Raw genomic sequence first — 17,239 nt, 5'->3', positions numbered from 1 at the left:
AACTAGGCCGTGGTCAAGGAAAGTGGATTTTTTGCCTGATTCACGTCTTTCTTAACACTCCGCAAGTAGTCCATGATAGTCGGATGCATGATAGGAATACAACTATTACGGTTAGAAATCGAATCGGATCAGAAGTGTCACTAGCCGCGTTGACATGGACCCTTCTGATCCGTTATACACAATAACTCCATATTTCACTTCTCCCGTATTTTTTCTCCACAAGCCGATGACTGTCGGCAAGCGCTTCCGAACCTTTCGCCATCTCTCAGTTTGTTACTGGGCCGTTAATGGCTGGTAGGATGGGTTTTTGTTTTTAGGCCTACCTTTATTTATTTTGTCTTTTCAGTTTAGCCTGACTGGCTTATTTGACTTTATTTTTGACGCCTTATTTATCTTCATTATGACGAAACCGAATGCATTCAGTTTGTGTCTGACTTTTAATAAGAAAAAGGTTCTGAAAACATCATTGCCTGCCTATTGACGTTGACTGATACACTGCCCTCTGGTGGACAAAAAATATACAACTTAAGTTTTATACCATATAGTAGGGCCCTATGAAATCCGTTTTATTTTTTTTCCAAATTCCGTTTTATTTTTTATCAAATTCCGTTTTTTCCGTTTTAATTTTCATAAATTCCGTTTTTACACTTAAAGCTATTAAAATCATCAGAACGAGTGTCAAATAAGTGCGAACGAATAAAATTTAATCAGATAGAAGACTACATTTATTAAAATGACAACATTGCACTGTTTTTAGTGCTTCAAATAAAAACATGACATAAATATTAAAGTGCTTATAAACTCTTTTTTTATAAACTCAAATTGTTGTTTGAAGGGGCGTGCCCTGGCTACGGCGTTCATTGTTTTTTATATGGATTTTGGACTTCAAGTGGTCATCGCACGTATCTTTGCGTTTCCAATCGATAGTATGTTGACATATTCTACAAAACAGCTGATCACCTGAGTGATAGAAGTGTTTTGGATATTGTTCGGCTCTGAATTTGGGGTTAGAACCAAATTACGGGCGCTTCAAGTTCTTCTTCTGCTTCTTGTTAGGAGCGGGACCTATTGTTTGCGTGGTGGACCGGGGATTTTTTTTTAACATTGTTGTGGGAGTGACTGCTAAACATTCAGTGACGTAAATGTCACCTGTGTTGTTTCCCTTTTCCCTCGAAACTGAATTTCACCAAAATAATGGCGAATTCCGCTGCAGTCCAATGCATATTGTAAAATGTGACGTGTGATGTGCCTTATCCCTGTTACATGTTATATGTGCTGAAGAACAGGAACCTGCTGGAAATCAGTTATTTTACTAAGACAGGCCCGTTTTAAATTGTAACTTTGTTACTTTTAATACCTTCCTGCTTAATAAAAGAAAATAATAATAATTATCAGTAGATTCCGTTTTTATTGTCCGATTCCGTGATTCCGTCCGCGCTTTCGTTATCGCGGAATTTATAGGGCCCTAATATAGGTCTTACTGAAGGCATTTAATGGTCAAAATATTATTAATAAATATTCGAAATATATTCGAATATTAATATAAACAAACAAACTTCGTGGTGCGTGGCTCAGAGCACTGACCAGTGACGGTGTTGTAACGGTAGGAGGCGTGGCTCAGAGCATTGACCAGTGACGGTGGTGTAGTGGTAGGAGGCGTGGCTCAGAGCACTGACCAGTGACGGTGTTGTAACGGTAGGAGGCGTGGCTCAGAGCACTGACCAGTGACGGTGTTGTAACGGTAGGAGGCGTGGCTCAGAGCACTGACCAGTGACGGTGTTGTAACGGTAGGAGGCGTGGCTCAGAGCACTGACCAGTGACGGTGTTGTAACGGTAGGAGGCGTGGCTCAGAGCATTGACCAGTGACGGTGGTGTAGTGGTAGGAGGCGTGGCTCAGAGCATTGACCAGTGACGGTGGTGTAGTGGTAGGAGGCGTGGCTCAGAGCATTGACCAGTGACGGTGGTGTAGTGGTAGGAGGCGGGGCTCAGAGCACTGACCAGTGACGGTGTTGTAACGGTAGGAGGCGGGGCTCAGAGCACTGACCAGTGACGGTGTTGTAGTGGTAGGAGGCGTGGGTGAAGGCCTGCAGCAGGTAGGCCTTGTTCTGGAAGGTGTAGTTGATCTTGGCCTCAAAGTTCTCGAAGCCGGAGATGAGGTGGTTGAGGGTGCGCTCTGCGTCGGGGTGGTCCAGCATGGAGCGCGGGGGGATCTTCAGCCAGCCGTAGCCCAGGTCAGGAGCCACCGCCACGGCCTCTGTCCGCCGGCCCACCGGTAACACCTGAGGGTGGGGGACAGGACACAACATCCAGGACGTTTTTAAAAAGCCCCGGGACAACAGGGCTGATAATGATAATAATTAAGGCTGACAAATGAACGCGTTCATTTCGATTAATTAATCACAGAAAAAATAACAATTAAAAAAAATGAACGCAGATTAATCGCGCTTCTATAGTGCCCTTTGACCCGGTGCGTCATTTCCGTTGAAACTAAGGCCCCGTCCACACTAACCCGGGTAGATGTATAAACTCACATCCGCAATGAACGATCTCCGTCCACACTATCCAGTGTTTCCCCTAGAATTTTTTTAGGCCCGGTGGTAAGAGCTGATAGTGTGATTTGTTATACATTTTTCACGGGATGCTAGAGTATTTGTTGGTTATTTCCATATAAAACACTTGCTTAGCCATCACAAGTTGATAATGATTCAATAAACACATTATTAACAATAAACTAATTTTATTTACAATACACTCATTTTATTTACAATACACTCATTTTATTTACAATACACTTATTTTATTATGAACACAGTGAGCAAGGCTGGTTGCTACACTTAATCTTTCTAGGCTTTTTTGTCCTTCATCCCTTTTAAGTTTTTTTGGTGGTGCTGTCACGTTAAAATTGTACCGGGGGCGAAAATTGTACCGGCCTACGTCATCGTTTGTTTACATCCTGACAACCTGCCCGGCAACAGACGACGCGATGCAGAAAACATGTTTCCAAACGACGAAATAACATAATACAGATAGCGGATCGCTATCTGTATTATGATAGATAGAGATAACACTTGTTTTTACTTTATATTTGTTTTGTATTTAATTGTTTAATCGAAACAATAAAAAAATGTGCCCGCAAAACGGGCGATCGCGTCAAATGACGCGTCAAATGACGCGTCAAATCACGTAGGAAGGTTCTTGAACATTCTAGACTATGAAACCTCAGTTTACTAGCTAAATTCGATTAAACAATTCAATACAATACAAATATAAAGTAAAAACAAGTGTTATCTAGCGATCCGTTATCTGTATTATGTTTCAAGAATCCTCCTACGTCATTTGACGCGATCGCCCGTTTCGCGGGCAAAACATTTGTCATTTGACGCGATCGCCCGTTTCGCGCGCAATTTTTTTTATTGTTTCGATTAAACAATTAAATACAATACAAATATAAAGTAAAAACAATTGTTTTCGCTATCTATCATAATACAGATAGCGATCCGCTATCTGTATTATGTTATTTCGTCGTTTGGAAACATGTTTTCTGCATCGCGTCGTCTGTTGCCGGGCAGGTTGTCAGGATGTAAACAAACGATGACTAGGCCGGTACAATTTTCGCCCCCGGTACAATTTTAACGTGACAGTGCCATGCTAATGATGATATAACTTAATGCTGTCAGATTGTCCGTTATGATGGGGCATCATCTGCGCACGCGCGACACCGCATTTTTTTTCCTTTTTTTTTTTTGGTTGTTGGCCTGGCGGGGGCGCTCGTTGGCGGCCCGCCAGGCCTGAACAATGGTAGGGGAAACACTGCTATCGTTTTCGGAATGTTTTGCATCCACGCTCCACACTGAATTTATTTTGATAAACAGTTGTTGTCATGGTTACGTAACTCCGCCACGCCTCTCGATCAGTTGATATTTACAGTTGATCAGCTGGTTAATCATTTTCGACCCAGTCTTGTCCAGAAATGCCGCTCCGAGTACGGTTTGAACTGCCGTCTTTCGTTTTTTTTTACCATCACTGAAGAAGATCAAGTACAGCGCTCGCCTCTGGCGTTTGAGCAACGAATATGTATGAGCCAATATGTCGAGTTGTATCTGGAGATAAATTAGTACATTGTACAGAGAGATCCTCATATGCATTTCACCTGCCATTTTTTTTGATGAGTGTCTCGGTCTCGAGCGCAAGCTCGTGGCAGCGTCATGGCAACCGAACGTCATCGTTTCTGAAAGCCCAGTCCACACTACAACGCGAACCCAGCGTTTTCACATGTTTTGCTACCAAATAAACTTTAAAGTCTATTATGGCTATTATTCATTGAATCACTCATCTGCCATAATTTACTTGAATTAAAATAAAAATACTAAAATACTTCCTCAGAAAAATTTAAGTATGCGATTAATTTAGATTAATTAATAATCACAGAGCCTGTAAATAATTACCGTAGATAAAAAAAAATTATCGCTTGACAGCCCTAATAATAATACATTCAACTTATATAGCACTTTTGCAAATACCCAGATGCTTTACAGAGTGAACACAAAATAAATAATTCAAAAATAACGTGTACTAGTAAAAAGTTAAAAAGATAAAGTAGGATAAAATAAAAATAGGTAGCTAAAACCTAAAATAGGTAGATAAAACTAGGAATAGTTAAAAGGAGGAAGGGGAGAGAAGGGAAGGAGGTTATGTGGTGAAAGCGATCTTGAAAAGGTGGGTTTTGAGGGCCTGTTTTGAGGTGGGAATGTGGGGTCAGAATCTCCATTATTCCATTAGTTTGTTCCCGAGGGTCAAATTCAACACAAACCAACAACACCAGTGCGCTAATGAACATTGAATGGGGAGAGTTTGACGTCATTCACCAGCGCATTGTGAAAGTTACATAGTCAGTTTACAGAAGTTTAGTATTTACGAGAAGAAATGTATAAATAAATTAAAAAAAACAAAGCATAAACTAAGCATATTAAGCGATTTCTTGCAGATTTTAACTATTTAATGACTTGAAGTTTACAAATCTGCCCCCAATGACCCCCGCAATTGGATCGTATATTGGCTATCTAGAAAACCCACGATTGGACGATCGTGGAATTGTATTAATTGTTTAGTAATCATCCCGTGCTCCACTGCCCCCGGTGGTCGTTGGCGGGGGGCGGGGGGGGGGCTCACCTTGAGGCCCAGCGAGCAGAGGAACATCTGGGCGGCCCGCTCCCCACAGCTGGTCAGGTAGCAGCCCAGCAGCGCCTCCACGCAGTCGGCGATGCTCTTGTCGGCGATGCACTGCTCCGTGTGCAGGTCGTAGGAGATGGACTGCTTGCCCAGCTCGGCGCCGCAGCTCTCCTCCGACGGGTTCCAGAAGCCCACCACGAACTCGTCCTCCTCGCCCGCCTTGCTGGGGTCCAGGTAGCACATGGCGTCCCACGAGCTGTAGTCAAACTCCTCGCCGCCGCCGCTGCCGCTGCTTGTGTGCGGCCCGTCCGCCGAGGGTAAGTGGGCGGCGGCGGCGGCGTGCGGCGACGACGACGACTTGCGCGGGGGCTTCCACTCCTCCGGGGCCGGGGAAGAGGCGGCCGGGGAAGAGGCGGCCGGGGAGGCGGCGGGGGTGGGCGAGGGCGGCAGGCCGATGGTGATCTTCTTGCCGAAGGCGCCCGAGCCGATCAGCATGCTGTCGATGAACTTGATGTGCTCCTGGTAGTACTCCAGGTCCTCCTCCATGTTCACCTCGTCCTTAGGCTCGTCCTTCGGCGCCGGCTCCTCGTCCGCCTCCAGCTCCTCCTCTTCCTCCTCCGCCATGTCGTCGTCCTCATCGTCGTACTCCTCTCCCGAGAGGCCGTTGGCCTGCAGCTCATCTTTGGCCTGAGGGAAAGATATATATATATATAGATTTCTTGGTCTTAACTGCACCCCTTTTCTTTATCCAGTTGCAGAGGTCGATCGGGTTCGCGATTTAGTATCTACTACATGTATCTGTTGATAGCCAAGCACATATGGAAGTATGTATGGTGACAATGAACAGTTTTTAAACAATTACACATTACAAAAATGAGCCAATGGACGGCATGTCATACGTCCTGGCACTTGATGTACGCACTCATTGTATTTGGTACTTAGATATAGTACTTAGTTGTGTAGCATCTTACCCAAGCTATCTCTGTTGCATTCGGGGGAACGGGTTAACCTAGCGATTGTTAGTGCTTGGCACTTGGTTCTACGAACATCCTTATTGTACCGACAGCGATCAATTGTTTCCTTCTGGGGACGAGGAGGTGAACATAACACGCGAGTTGCAATAAGGAGGCTGCAGAGTGTAACACACGAGAGACAAAGACGGGAGAGAGACGCTCTGACGGCCAACAGAATTCAATCAGGAAAGAATCTGGATGAAAACAAGGATGAGAAAATAACAGCCCCAGACCATTCCCCCGAGGACTCCACAGCAATTCCAAACACGCAAATCGTTGTAAACGTGCAACCGTCAAACATGTGCACAGAGTCACAGGGTAGCCAAACACAAGTTTACATGTACAACACGCAATTTCATAAAAAAAGTCTTATTTTTCTATTCTTCCTCTAAAATGGTGTGGCGTTCACAGCCCGTCGCAGACATTTTCCAACACGCCGAAAGAGATTTGCGTGGATTACAGAGCCAACAGCAGCCCAAGGTCAGTTAAATCAGGCTGTTTTGAGATGCGTGTACAGGGAATCGGCAGAGCCAAGTGTGACACACACACACACACACACACACACACACACACACACACACACACACACACACACACACACACACACACACACACACACACACACACACACACACACACACACACACACACACACACACACGTTGGTGCCGCAGGGCAGGTTCAACCATGTTTCAGCCCCAGTCATAATATTACAGCCATAAATGCATTACTGTCACTTGTAAGCGAAAAAAGGTCTGCCTGCCAAACATACGTAATCCCCTGCCATAACTAACATTGAAAACTGAGAGCATAACAGCTTATGGTTTATTAGAAGGGTCTGCATTCAAAATCGACCATTCGAGCTTCAGTCCAAGGATTAATGCGGGACACGTTTAAAAAGTGGTGAAGGGTCGATCATAATGATACGATACACCTACTTACTGCAACTGTATTATCCGTCTCACCCCACTGTGAATACCACAGAAAAAACAACTACTAGTGTTGGACTTCAGGCCAGACAAATAGTGCTACAAAAACGGAATGCACATCTTTTTTCTAGTCTATTCTTTAAATCAGTCACATTTGGGTGAAGGCTGGCCTGAATCTGAGCTCTCCAACGAGGGGAAATCTCGCCCTCTAGTGGCGTGAAGCAGACATGGCGATGGTAAACGGGAACCCAACTGACCTCGTCCGAGGCCCTGCTGTCTGGGCGGCTCCGGTCCTGGTTCACCACGTAGCCGGGGGGCAGCCAGTTGACCGGCGGGTCGAAGATGGACACCACCATCCTACTGGGGAGTCCCTTCTTCTTCCCCAGCCGGTAGAGGTTACAGTTGCTCACCTGCAGCAGAAAGGGGTTGTATTAAATAGTCTCATTCCATCCAGAGCCATGTGAATTTTACAACAAGTACAACAATACAAGTTCGACTCCAAATGCTAACTATAATGGCATTCTTGAATATATATTTTTTACTGGCCCCATGATCGAGACAACGACTCCCAATCACTTTGTTTTTAGCACGATATCGCGTGGGGCAAAGGATTGTGGGAAGGCTTGTCCGCAGGCGTTGCCAGAGGCACATTAAAGGGGCGTGATACCAGCTTAACCTCAGTTAAATGTATGTGCAGTGCACCGTGGACTCCGCCAAGTGGTTGGACCATCGACGACGACACCGGGCGGACCGCACGGACTCGTGCGGGGCGACACCGCGTCCATCGGGAGACCCCCCTCTGACAGGGCGGGGTCCGCCACACTGCGGCGGGCTGAAGGAGGAGCCCCCCCCCCCCCCCCCCCCCCAACAGCCCCAGCGCCGCGGGGCGTCTGACCGGGCTCACCTTCTTGCTGCGCATGTAGGAGAGGCGTCCCTCGTGGGCGTCAGGGTAGGTGCAGAACAGGTAGGTGGTGATGGCGTGCTTCAGGAACGAGTCGCCCAGCATCTCCAGCCGCTCCAGGTTGAAGCCGTCGCTGGCGTTGGACAGGGTGAGCGCCTGCAGGATCAGCCCCGGGTTGGGCCCCAGGCCCTGGGGGGCGTCCGGGGCCCCGGCGCGCTCCTCCACCTCCACTTCCAGGGAGGTAGCTGCGTCCCCGCGGGCCGGGGGGTCGTCGCTGGCCGGGGGGGCCGGGGGTCCCAGGCTGAGCTGCTGGGGGGCTGAGGTAGGGGGGGCCGGCGGCGGCGGCGAGCCGGGCCGGGGGCGCAGGCCGTGCTGCTGAAGGTGCTGTTCCGGGGGGCCCTGGAGGGGGCCGTGGTCGCCGGCTGGGCCGGTGCCGTTGGGGAGGTGCCCGGCGGGGGCCTTGTCCCCGGGCTGCGGGGCTTCGTGGGCCCCAGGGGAGGGGGGAGGAGTCGAGGGAGGCGGGCCGTCCTCCCCCCCCTCCTCCTCCTCGACCAGCTGGTGAGGACAGGGGCTCTCGCTGCACGCCTCGGGGCAGGGGATGAAGGCCTTGCTGTCGATGGACCTCTTCCAGCCAAAGTCCAGGTTGGGGTACCTGGGGACCGGTCGTGGTTGTTAGTCAAAGCCCTCCGTCACGGTCACAAAATATCAGCCTCTTCCAGTTTCCTTTAACCCAAAAACTAGAGGAAGAAATATATGTGCTCATCGATTATACGGGCATTAAGGTTCAAGAATCAACCTCGTCAATGCACAAGTACTATACTACCATAGGAGATCTCCCAACATGGATGTCTTTTGGTGTGGAAGGAAACCCACACTAACACGGGCGGAACATACAACCTCCACACAGAAAGGGGCCAGCTGGGTTTGAGCCCATGGCCAGTACAAACCAATGTGCTCCACCACACTGTTAAAACTGACTACTACCTGACTATTATTGTTGGCCGATAAGCGGTATCTGAAATTGCTTAATCATTGCTTAATCGACCATGTTCACTTTTACAATTAAGCTAGCCTCCAACATACACTACTGTTCTAAAGTTTGGGGTCAGCCAGACAACTTCATGTTTTCCATGAAATTGCAGTTTTCAGCTGTGCTAACATAATTGCACAAGGGTTTTCTAATCATCAATGAGACTTCTAAAACGATTAGCTGTAACAATGTAACATTAGAACACAGGAGCGATGGTTGCTGGAAATGGGCCTCTGTTCCTCTAAGTAGATATTTCATTAAAAATCAACTGTTTCCAGAATAGTCATTTACCACATTAACTATGTCTGACTCTAGACTGTTGATTCTGATTCATTCAATGTTATCTGCCTTGAAAAAAGCAGTGATTTTCTGTAAAAATAAGGACATTTCTAAGTGACCCCAAACTTTTGAACGGTATTCTATGCAATACAAAACTACTGTTTTGTCAAGTTCAGTAATTGCAATACATTAGCTTAACACCAGGTGTCCGGATGTGCAACAACAAAAAAAGTGAAGATAAGCCCAGCTAGACTTTGGAACGCAAAGGAGAATTGTAAACAAAACATGCATGTTATAAGTGGAGTTGTCCAATGTGTGCTTGAGGCTGCCTAGACGATCATGATCATTATGGGTATTTGTCGCGGCCAGACCTGAAGTCAGGAGGGAGGTTCTGGGTCCCCACGCCGGCGTCGCTGGCCGTCTGGGCCCTCAGCTCCTCGGCCGTCAGCAGGCAGTGGAGGCGGTACAGGATGCTGGGCAGACACACTGCCTTCCTCCACAGGGACGCCGGGATGGGGTGGATGGCACACAGCTCTGGGACCAGGATCTGCACAACGCAACCAAGGCACAGTCAAGAAGTCAAGAAATAACCACTTTAAAATGGCCCTCACAACGCGCCACAGACAGCAGTAACAGTAACTGGCCAGTCGGTCAGTATTCACTGTGTGTTCTGATCAGTGGGTCATCCAAATGCCAAACGCCTCTCCTGTGCCAATCAAGAGGAATAGATGGACAGAACACTGCGCCAGAGTAAAACAGAGCACCTTATTCTTTACGTCTCAATAAGGACATGCAACCCAACCCTGCAGAAGATGCAGACCAAAGTAAAGCACCGGTCAAAGTTTAGCACCGGTCAATGCGAACGACCAACATTGTGCTGGAGAATAATTTAAACATAATGAATTACATTTTGTTGCCACAGAGGCGTATGTGAAAGAGCCGGGTGTCGGTGTGATGTGGAGGCTTTACCTGCTTGTTCTGCAGGCTCTCCCACTTGGCCTTCCTCTTCTCTGCGCTGCTGAGGGGCAGGGCTTTGCCCTTCTGGTTCAGGTGGCGCGGGGTCAGCAGGTTCAGCCTGAGGACACCACAAACACACCAGGTCAGGGGGGCCGCAGCAATAAAAGGCACACAGGCACAAACACACACCTCCAATTAAAATGAAGAAAATAAATGGGAATCAAATAAAAACATTAATGAACAGAAACGGCAATAGAAAAAAAACAACCTTTAATGACGCCCATAAATAACAATGACTGTATTACTCTTACTTCACACAAAAACAACTAGAATATATCCCTCCTCGTTCAGCAACACTTCTCCTCCTCCCCATAAGGCATGCGCCGCTCCTCCCCATTGTGCGCCCCGAGCCCCCCCAGTGTCCTGCTCCCCGGGGGGTCACCTGGAGGAGGTGTGGTCCACGTCCAGCAGCGGCTGGTTGAGGTTGGACAGGTCCAGGTTGTACTTGGTCTTGTAGTATTCGGCGAACGTCTCGTACTCGGGCGACGGGAACTTGCTGAGGGGCGTCAGGTCCGTGTACACGTCCGCCACGTAGAAGCGGTGCGGCTGGTCGAAGTTACGGTAGCTGGGGGGAGGAGAGAGGGAGTGAGTCCCTTTGAACGTGGCTACCAGGGGCCGCTATAACAGGGAGGTCAATGCAATAGACATTAGACACACAAAGACACTTTTTGTTAGCTATTTTTCGATATGCGCATATTCTATAACTCCAATGAGAAGTACAAGTCAAGCTCAATAAAGTGCAAAGAAAAGGAAATGTACAAGAAATAAAGAACAAGAATGGCGATGGCTGCCCGCCCCGAGGAGTGTGGGTGTGGGGCCCTACCGGGGGATGATGACGGCGTCCTGGTAGTCCTCCAGCTTGAAGGTGAAGGGGTTCTGCTTGGTGTACTGGGTGGTGGGGATGCCCACGCGGGCCTCCGACTTCTCGATGTCCTCCATGAACTCAAAGTCCAGATCCAGCGTGTCCGAGTCCCCGACTTGGGAGGACGGGAAAAGACAGAGAGAAACATCAGAACGAGTCAGAACAGCAAACAACATCAACATAGCCCTCTCTGTCCTAACCCTAACCCTAGATTCTAGAGGTCTGACACCCCCCCCCCCCCCCTCCCTGACCCTAGATCCTAGTGGTCTGTCCGGCCTCACCGACGTTGAGCGGCAGCACGCAGTACGCCGAGTCGGCCAGCGTGGGCTTGAACTCCAGGGCGGGCTTCTCCAGGCGCAGGATGTGGGAGAAGACGTACTGGTGGAGGCGCGTGATCAGCTCCAGCTGCGGCGGCGTGAGCGTGAAGCCCGACTTCTGCAGCTCGATGGAGATGGTGACCTCCCCCGAGCGCGTGTACACCGGGAAGTGGGGGATCTAGAGGGAGGAAAGGGGACGTCGTTGACTGTAGGTCACTGCAGCGTTGAAGAACTGGTATGGGGGATGAATCGGCCCTCGAGTTGGAAGACACCAACGCTGTAACCGCTACGACAAACGACTGCGAGTGTTTTGAAAGCATTGGGAGGGAAATTACCCTGGAGGTCACCAGTCAATCGGGTTCCAAACTGGACACCTGCCACATTTGGCAGGGAAAAAGAGCCTGGGTTACATATTTCAATAATTAAACGCCAAAAAGCCATTGTTTTCTCCGCTCCAAATTTTAGACCCTGTCACTCCGATACAAGTCTACATCACATCTATTTTTGCGAAAACAATCCCATTCGCCAAAGCAGGAACAGTGGCTGACAAGACATTTTTATGATGGAAAATGTGACACTTTGAGAGTCAAAGAGAACACTTTTGAAAAGTTCTGTGAAAATGTAACATTTATAAGAGCCGTGGCACGGTAGAAATGAATGCCCAATCCGAATATTTTAGATTGGAAATTGAGATACTACCAGACAACTATTATATCCTTCTTCAATTTTTGTTTATCATTTTGTATTTCTTTCTTTTTTCTTTTTGCAATGATGTTTTTGAGCTTTTCTTTAAAATACTTTGTGTAAAGTCAATAAAAATGCAAGTTCAAAAATAACACGATCCCATTCGTGCTATTCTATGCACGACCAACGCAAAACATAGAACATGCTACCTCAGCACCTCGGGAGGCAGGAGAGGACCCGGTTCATGAACACGAGAGGGGACGTACCCGCGGGATGGGCTTGGCGGTGAGGATGCCGAAGCAGCGCGTGGTGTCCTCGGGGGGGTACAGCTTCCTGCGCCGGAAGTTGAGCTCGTCGGGGAGGGGCGTGGTGAGCACCATGCCGACGACGTACAGGTAGTAGGACTGCTCCTCCATCAGGGCGTAGCTGTCCCGCAGACACTCTGGGATCTGTCCGGGTGGAGAGATCATCACACGTGTTGTTGGCTACCCTTGCAGGAACAGGATATTTCCGATCCAATAACAAACGGTCCCGGTATATAGACGGGAGGCGGGGCCTTACGGCTTTGGGGTAGCACTGTCTGCGCTTGGTGGAGCCGGGCCGGCCCGGGACGCTGGTCTCCTCCTCGTCGTGGAGGTCCAGCTCCTCCTCGTACTTCACCGTCTCCTTCCCCACCGGCATCAGGTGGTCGTCCAGCTCCCCTGAAACCCAGGGCAGAAGCGCTGGTTCAAACCCTCTGTTTCAACCATCGCGGAACGCACGCAGAGACTTCAACGTCAAAGCCCAAAACATCAGGCAGGCCGTACCGATCTTGTGAAGCTTCTCACAGCACAGCAGGGCCACCCCTTTCTCGGCGAGTCTGGCGCAGCTCATTATGGGACCCTGGAATCAAACGAGACACGTTATGGACGGCTCCCCGTGGATGCCCTCGTACGTGCGTCAGAAGAAGGGCTCAAAGGCTCAAAGGAGCTTACCTTGACAGGAGCCCGCAGTGGGGAGTTGATGGGCAGGAAGAGTGTGGACTGGTGGCGGCCATCTTTCATCTCATAGTTCTTACATTTGGGGGCTAAATGGGTGAAGGGGTCGCTGGGAAGCCGAGCGCAATACCTAGAGGACGGCGAGAAAAATAAAAATTCCAATCGTTCTTAAATTGAACTTAAATTTTTTTTAGAAACACAGTTTACCAGATCCCTGAGCATACCTGTTGATGTGGCCGATGGCCGTGTTGATGGTGACCCTGGGCCCGCCGTCCTCGGAGCGGAGCACGTACGGCGGGAGGATGTCGTCGTCGTCCTGCACGTGCTCAGCCTCAAACTCCATCAGCTCTGCCGACTTGGAGCACTTGTTCCTCAGGATCTGGGCGGGGAGGCACAGAGCAGCGGTGAGGCTTACCGTTCAGCGGTCGACGTTCGTCTGGTGTGACCCACGGGAGACGGATACCTTCTCGATGGCCTTGTAGGTCTTGAGGTCCTCCTGGAAGGTCTTGGTGCGCTCGCTGTCGGCCAACATGATGTAGTTGGAGACGGGTGCGCGGGCCCGGCCCTTGGACTGGACGTAGGACCTGTACTCCATGGGCAGGTCGAAGCGCACCACCAGGTTGCACTTGGGGATGTCCACGCCCTCCTCCACGATGCTGGTGGCGATGAGCAGGTTGGTCTCGTGGGCCCGGAACTTACGAAGAACCTGCAAAATCGGTCGACGAGTTGGTCAAATTTAAATGCATTGTGCTGGTCCTGACTGATGAGTGAAAACGTGTGTGGCAGATAAACAGAAGTTTCGCAGTATAAACATGTTGTTTCTTACTAACAACCGTACACATCCATCTGTGTGCATTCTTTTTAAATGACTCACTTGAAAAAACGTATTTCACTGAAAATAATGCCAGTTCCTCGATATCTCTTGGCTCACGATTAAACTCTCCACATTACTAAGCCACGCACCACTCCCCCCACCTAAATGATTCAGAACTGCTCTAATCCTTCATTATCACCCCTCATTTACAGAACAAGAGCTAAATTCCCATCTTCCGATGTTTATTATCCTTCTACTACACAACGCTCCCTGCCTCTGTTCTGCTGTGCGCCCCACTTCACGTTGAAGCTCTGCCGTAACCGAGTGAAAAACCACCAACCTCCTCAACACAGCACAAATGGTGTCGTTATTCCAATTAAAATATGTGTTCTAACAAATGTAACTGTTACAAAATGACAGCGCCACTACAAAACGGTTTGGGGAGAACTTTGATAAAGACATTATTTTTACTGGCACTGAATGCACAAACCTTGCAGCCACATAATGAATCACAATTGCAATCTGGCAGTCTTGAGCCCAGCCAACGCATTATATTGTCAGAAACCTTTTGATTTGTATAATTCTTGTACTGAGCCTGTTTCCCCAGGTCATCCAGAGTAGGGTAAAAGGAACTTCAGACTACTTTGGTTTTAACATTAGGTTGGTTTAATTCACATCTATCATAGCACCAGCATGGTCAATGTCTATTTACTAGACTAGTTGTTTCTGTACTGGTGCACTGCCATACCTAAATCGAACAAAACCATTCATTCTGTTATAAGCTACAACTTGGTTTTTCCCACTGTCAAAGGGGCCGATTATGCCACGCTTGAACAAAAATGAGTATGAGTGTGCATACCTCCTCCTGTTTCCTGAACTCCACCTCCATCTGCTTGTTGCGGGGCTGGTTCTTGCCGATACTGTGGCCTGTGATGAAGTTGCTGCTGATGTAGGCCAGCTCTGGGTCCTGCTTCCCTGCCTCTTTGATGAGACTGATGACCCAACAGCCGGCAGGAGAAAGCCAGAGTGATACATGTTGTTATCCAAGAAAAAAAAACGATTGAAATACAGTTATACAGGTGTGTGCAAATACAGATAGTGATGTTCAGGTCTCTCTGGTGTTGGCCTTCTTATATCCTTGGGTGAGATTGGGAAACAGATAAATGAATATATCGAGAAGCATAAGGTCTAAATATATCTACTGATGTACCCAGTAACAAGACGCCCTGTAAAAGGGAATTCACATTAAGATGGAAAAACACACAATGTTTTCTTTGTGTATTCAAAGAAAACATCACAATATTATGACAACATAATTTGCAGTCTTCATCACATGGGCATTCTTTCATCCCATGTTAAAATACTTTTCGCCTGCAGCGCTTTAATTATGCGAATCGGGGTGAATGAGGTCGAGCAAAGAGATAAAAGTTTCAAGAAATGCATTAAAAATATATTTAGAATGTGTTATTCTTTGGGAAGTATCAGAGGAAGCAAAGGATCAAAAGAAAGCTAACCCTTTCCTAACAGATGGAAAATAATCATTTCCCCCCCGTTTTTATGATGTAGCTGCAAAGATTCCCACCACGATGACCAAAAACACACTTTAAAATCATTAATACGAAAAAGAAACGCCTGAAGCGAGTCTCCGGCTCCCTACCGATTGAGCACCACGGCGGTGTAGCGACGCTCCACGAAGATGATCCCGCACAGGATGTTGGTGAAGGGCGAGGGGAAGCTGGCCTCGGGCCGCTCCTTGGCCTCCGCCTGCTCCTCGTCCTCCTCCTCGTCGTCCTCCTCCTCAGAGTCGCTCCAGGACACGTAGTTGTCCTCGTTGCGGTTGTTGTACCACTCCACGCTCTCAAACTGCTGCCGCTCGAAGGGCTTGTACTCGTGCAGGATCTCGAGCAGCCGCAGCACTTTGGGCGTGACGAACTTGAGGTCCAGCGACGCCGGCGAGAAGTGCTCCTCGCACAGCGCGTGCACCTTGCGCAGCGCCGTGTCCGTGAACAGCAGCAGCTTGCGGTGCAGCTCCTCCTGCTCGTGTTTGACGTACTTCTGGAGCTCGCGCACCATGATGCCCGCCACCTTGTCGGCGCACCACGGCCCGAGCACCACCAGCACCGCCAGACAGTCGCCCAGGATCTGAGGGCGGAGGGACGGGGATGAACACACGGAGACACAGGGACGGGCATTCAAGAGCTTAACGCAATCAATCACAACTAGTACACGAGGGGCTCAACTTCTCTTCCTCTTGCAAGCGCTTTGCATCGTGTGTGTTGCTATTTTCCCCACTTCTTGGCAGTTGACTTATCGTCTTGTTTTTCCATTGTCAGTATACCTACTAGGGGTGTGAACTGTTACAAAAAATTGAAAACGGTTACACAACCCCTTTTTTTTTTCATGCACACGGTTAACCGGTTTTTTAAATTATTTAATTATTTATTTTTTGAAAGTGGAGCGCAGTCACGCTCACCTGGTTTAACTTCGTTCAATAGGGGGATTATTTGTTTATCAACACGGCAGATGCGTGAGCAGAATGATCGCAAATTAACCACACACTGTGTTTCATTAAACTGGAATCAGAAAATGCGGTTATATGCTATAGACCCTAGAGCAGGGGTGCCCAACCAGTCGATCACCGACAGATCCCAAGTCGACCGCGAGGGGTGAAGAAAAAAAAAATATATATACACACACCGGTATATATATATATATATATGTTTTTTTTTTAATAAAATAAAATTTGCGCGGGACATATACGCGCGGTAGCGCATGCGCTGTCAACAGCGCATGCACCCCCCCCCCTGCTTGAAGGTAGGTTTGCTGGTAGATCTCGGGAGGTTGGCTACTTGAAAAGTAGATCTTGGGTCAAAAAAGGTTGGGCACCCCTGCCCTAGAGTATCTGTGGTATAAAGGCTGGGACGAATTTTGAATAATAAATACGTAAACTTTATGTTGAAAGTATGGACCGTCGCGATTCCCATTGAAACAATGGCGCAGTGATTTTTTATTTTTTTTACGGTTTTCGTTTACAGATTTTTCCTAAACGGTTATGATTTAATAACCGGTTACACGTGTACACATGTACCCGTGCACACCCCTAATACCTACTACTAATTTCACAGCCTTACGTTGTTGCCAACAGCTGTTGGATGCCTACAACATGCATTTGATTCTCCTTGCACTAGCGGCTTATTTTCATAAGCCTATTTCACGCATGCAGCCTGTGTCGGTAATAAACCGCCCC

At 48.2% G+C, this 17,239-nt stretch overlaps 1 protein-coding gene across 2 annotated transcripts in view; it reads right to left on the bottom strand.

Annotated features, from left to right (window-relative positions):
* dicer1 (dicer 1, ribonuclease type III) overlaps positions 1-17,239 on the bottom strand; it is a 36,572-nt gene that overhangs the window by 6,773 nt on the left and 12,560 nt on the right. For both annotated transcript variants that reach the window (XM_060051849.1, XM_060051848.1), the window contains exons 9-25: positions 15,650-16,134; positions 14,852-14,984; positions 13,642-13,884; positions 13,403-13,557; positions 13,176-13,308; positions 13,008-13,083; positions 12,763-12,902; positions 12,468-12,650; positions 11,482-11,695; positions 11,162-11,315; positions 10,721-10,903; positions 10,291-10,396; positions 9,693-9,868; positions 8,016-8,664; positions 7,369-7,521; positions 5,170-5,856; positions 2,045-2,279 (exon numbers count right to left, since the gene is read on the bottom strand). In XM_060051849.1, coding sequence (XP_059907832.1) covers positions 2,045-2,279; positions 5,170-5,856; positions 7,369-7,521; positions 8,016-8,664; positions 9,693-9,868; positions 10,291-10,396; positions 10,721-10,903; positions 11,162-11,315; positions 11,482-11,695; positions 12,468-12,650; positions 12,763-12,902; positions 13,008-13,083; positions 13,176-13,308; positions 13,403-13,557; positions 13,642-13,884; positions 14,852-14,984; positions 15,650-16,134 — 4,105 coding nt within the window. The remainder of the gene's footprint in view (positions 1-2,044; positions 2,280-5,169; positions 5,857-7,368; positions 7,522-8,015; positions 8,665-9,692; positions 9,869-10,290; positions 10,397-10,720; positions 10,904-11,161; positions 11,316-11,481; positions 11,696-12,467; positions 12,651-12,762; positions 12,903-13,007; positions 13,084-13,175; positions 13,309-13,402; positions 13,558-13,641; positions 13,885-14,851; positions 14,985-15,649; positions 16,135-17,239) is intronic.

This window comes from Gadus macrocephalus, chromosome 5, assembly GCF_031168955.1.
Source record: "Gadus macrocephalus chromosome 5, ASM3116895v1".
Taxonomy (NCBI): Eukaryota; Metazoa; Chordata; class Actinopteri; order Gadiformes; family Gadidae; genus Gadus; species Gadus macrocephalus.
The sequence above is the reverse complement of the archived record's forward strand: the minus strand, read 5'-3'. Positions and strand labels throughout refer to the sequence as shown.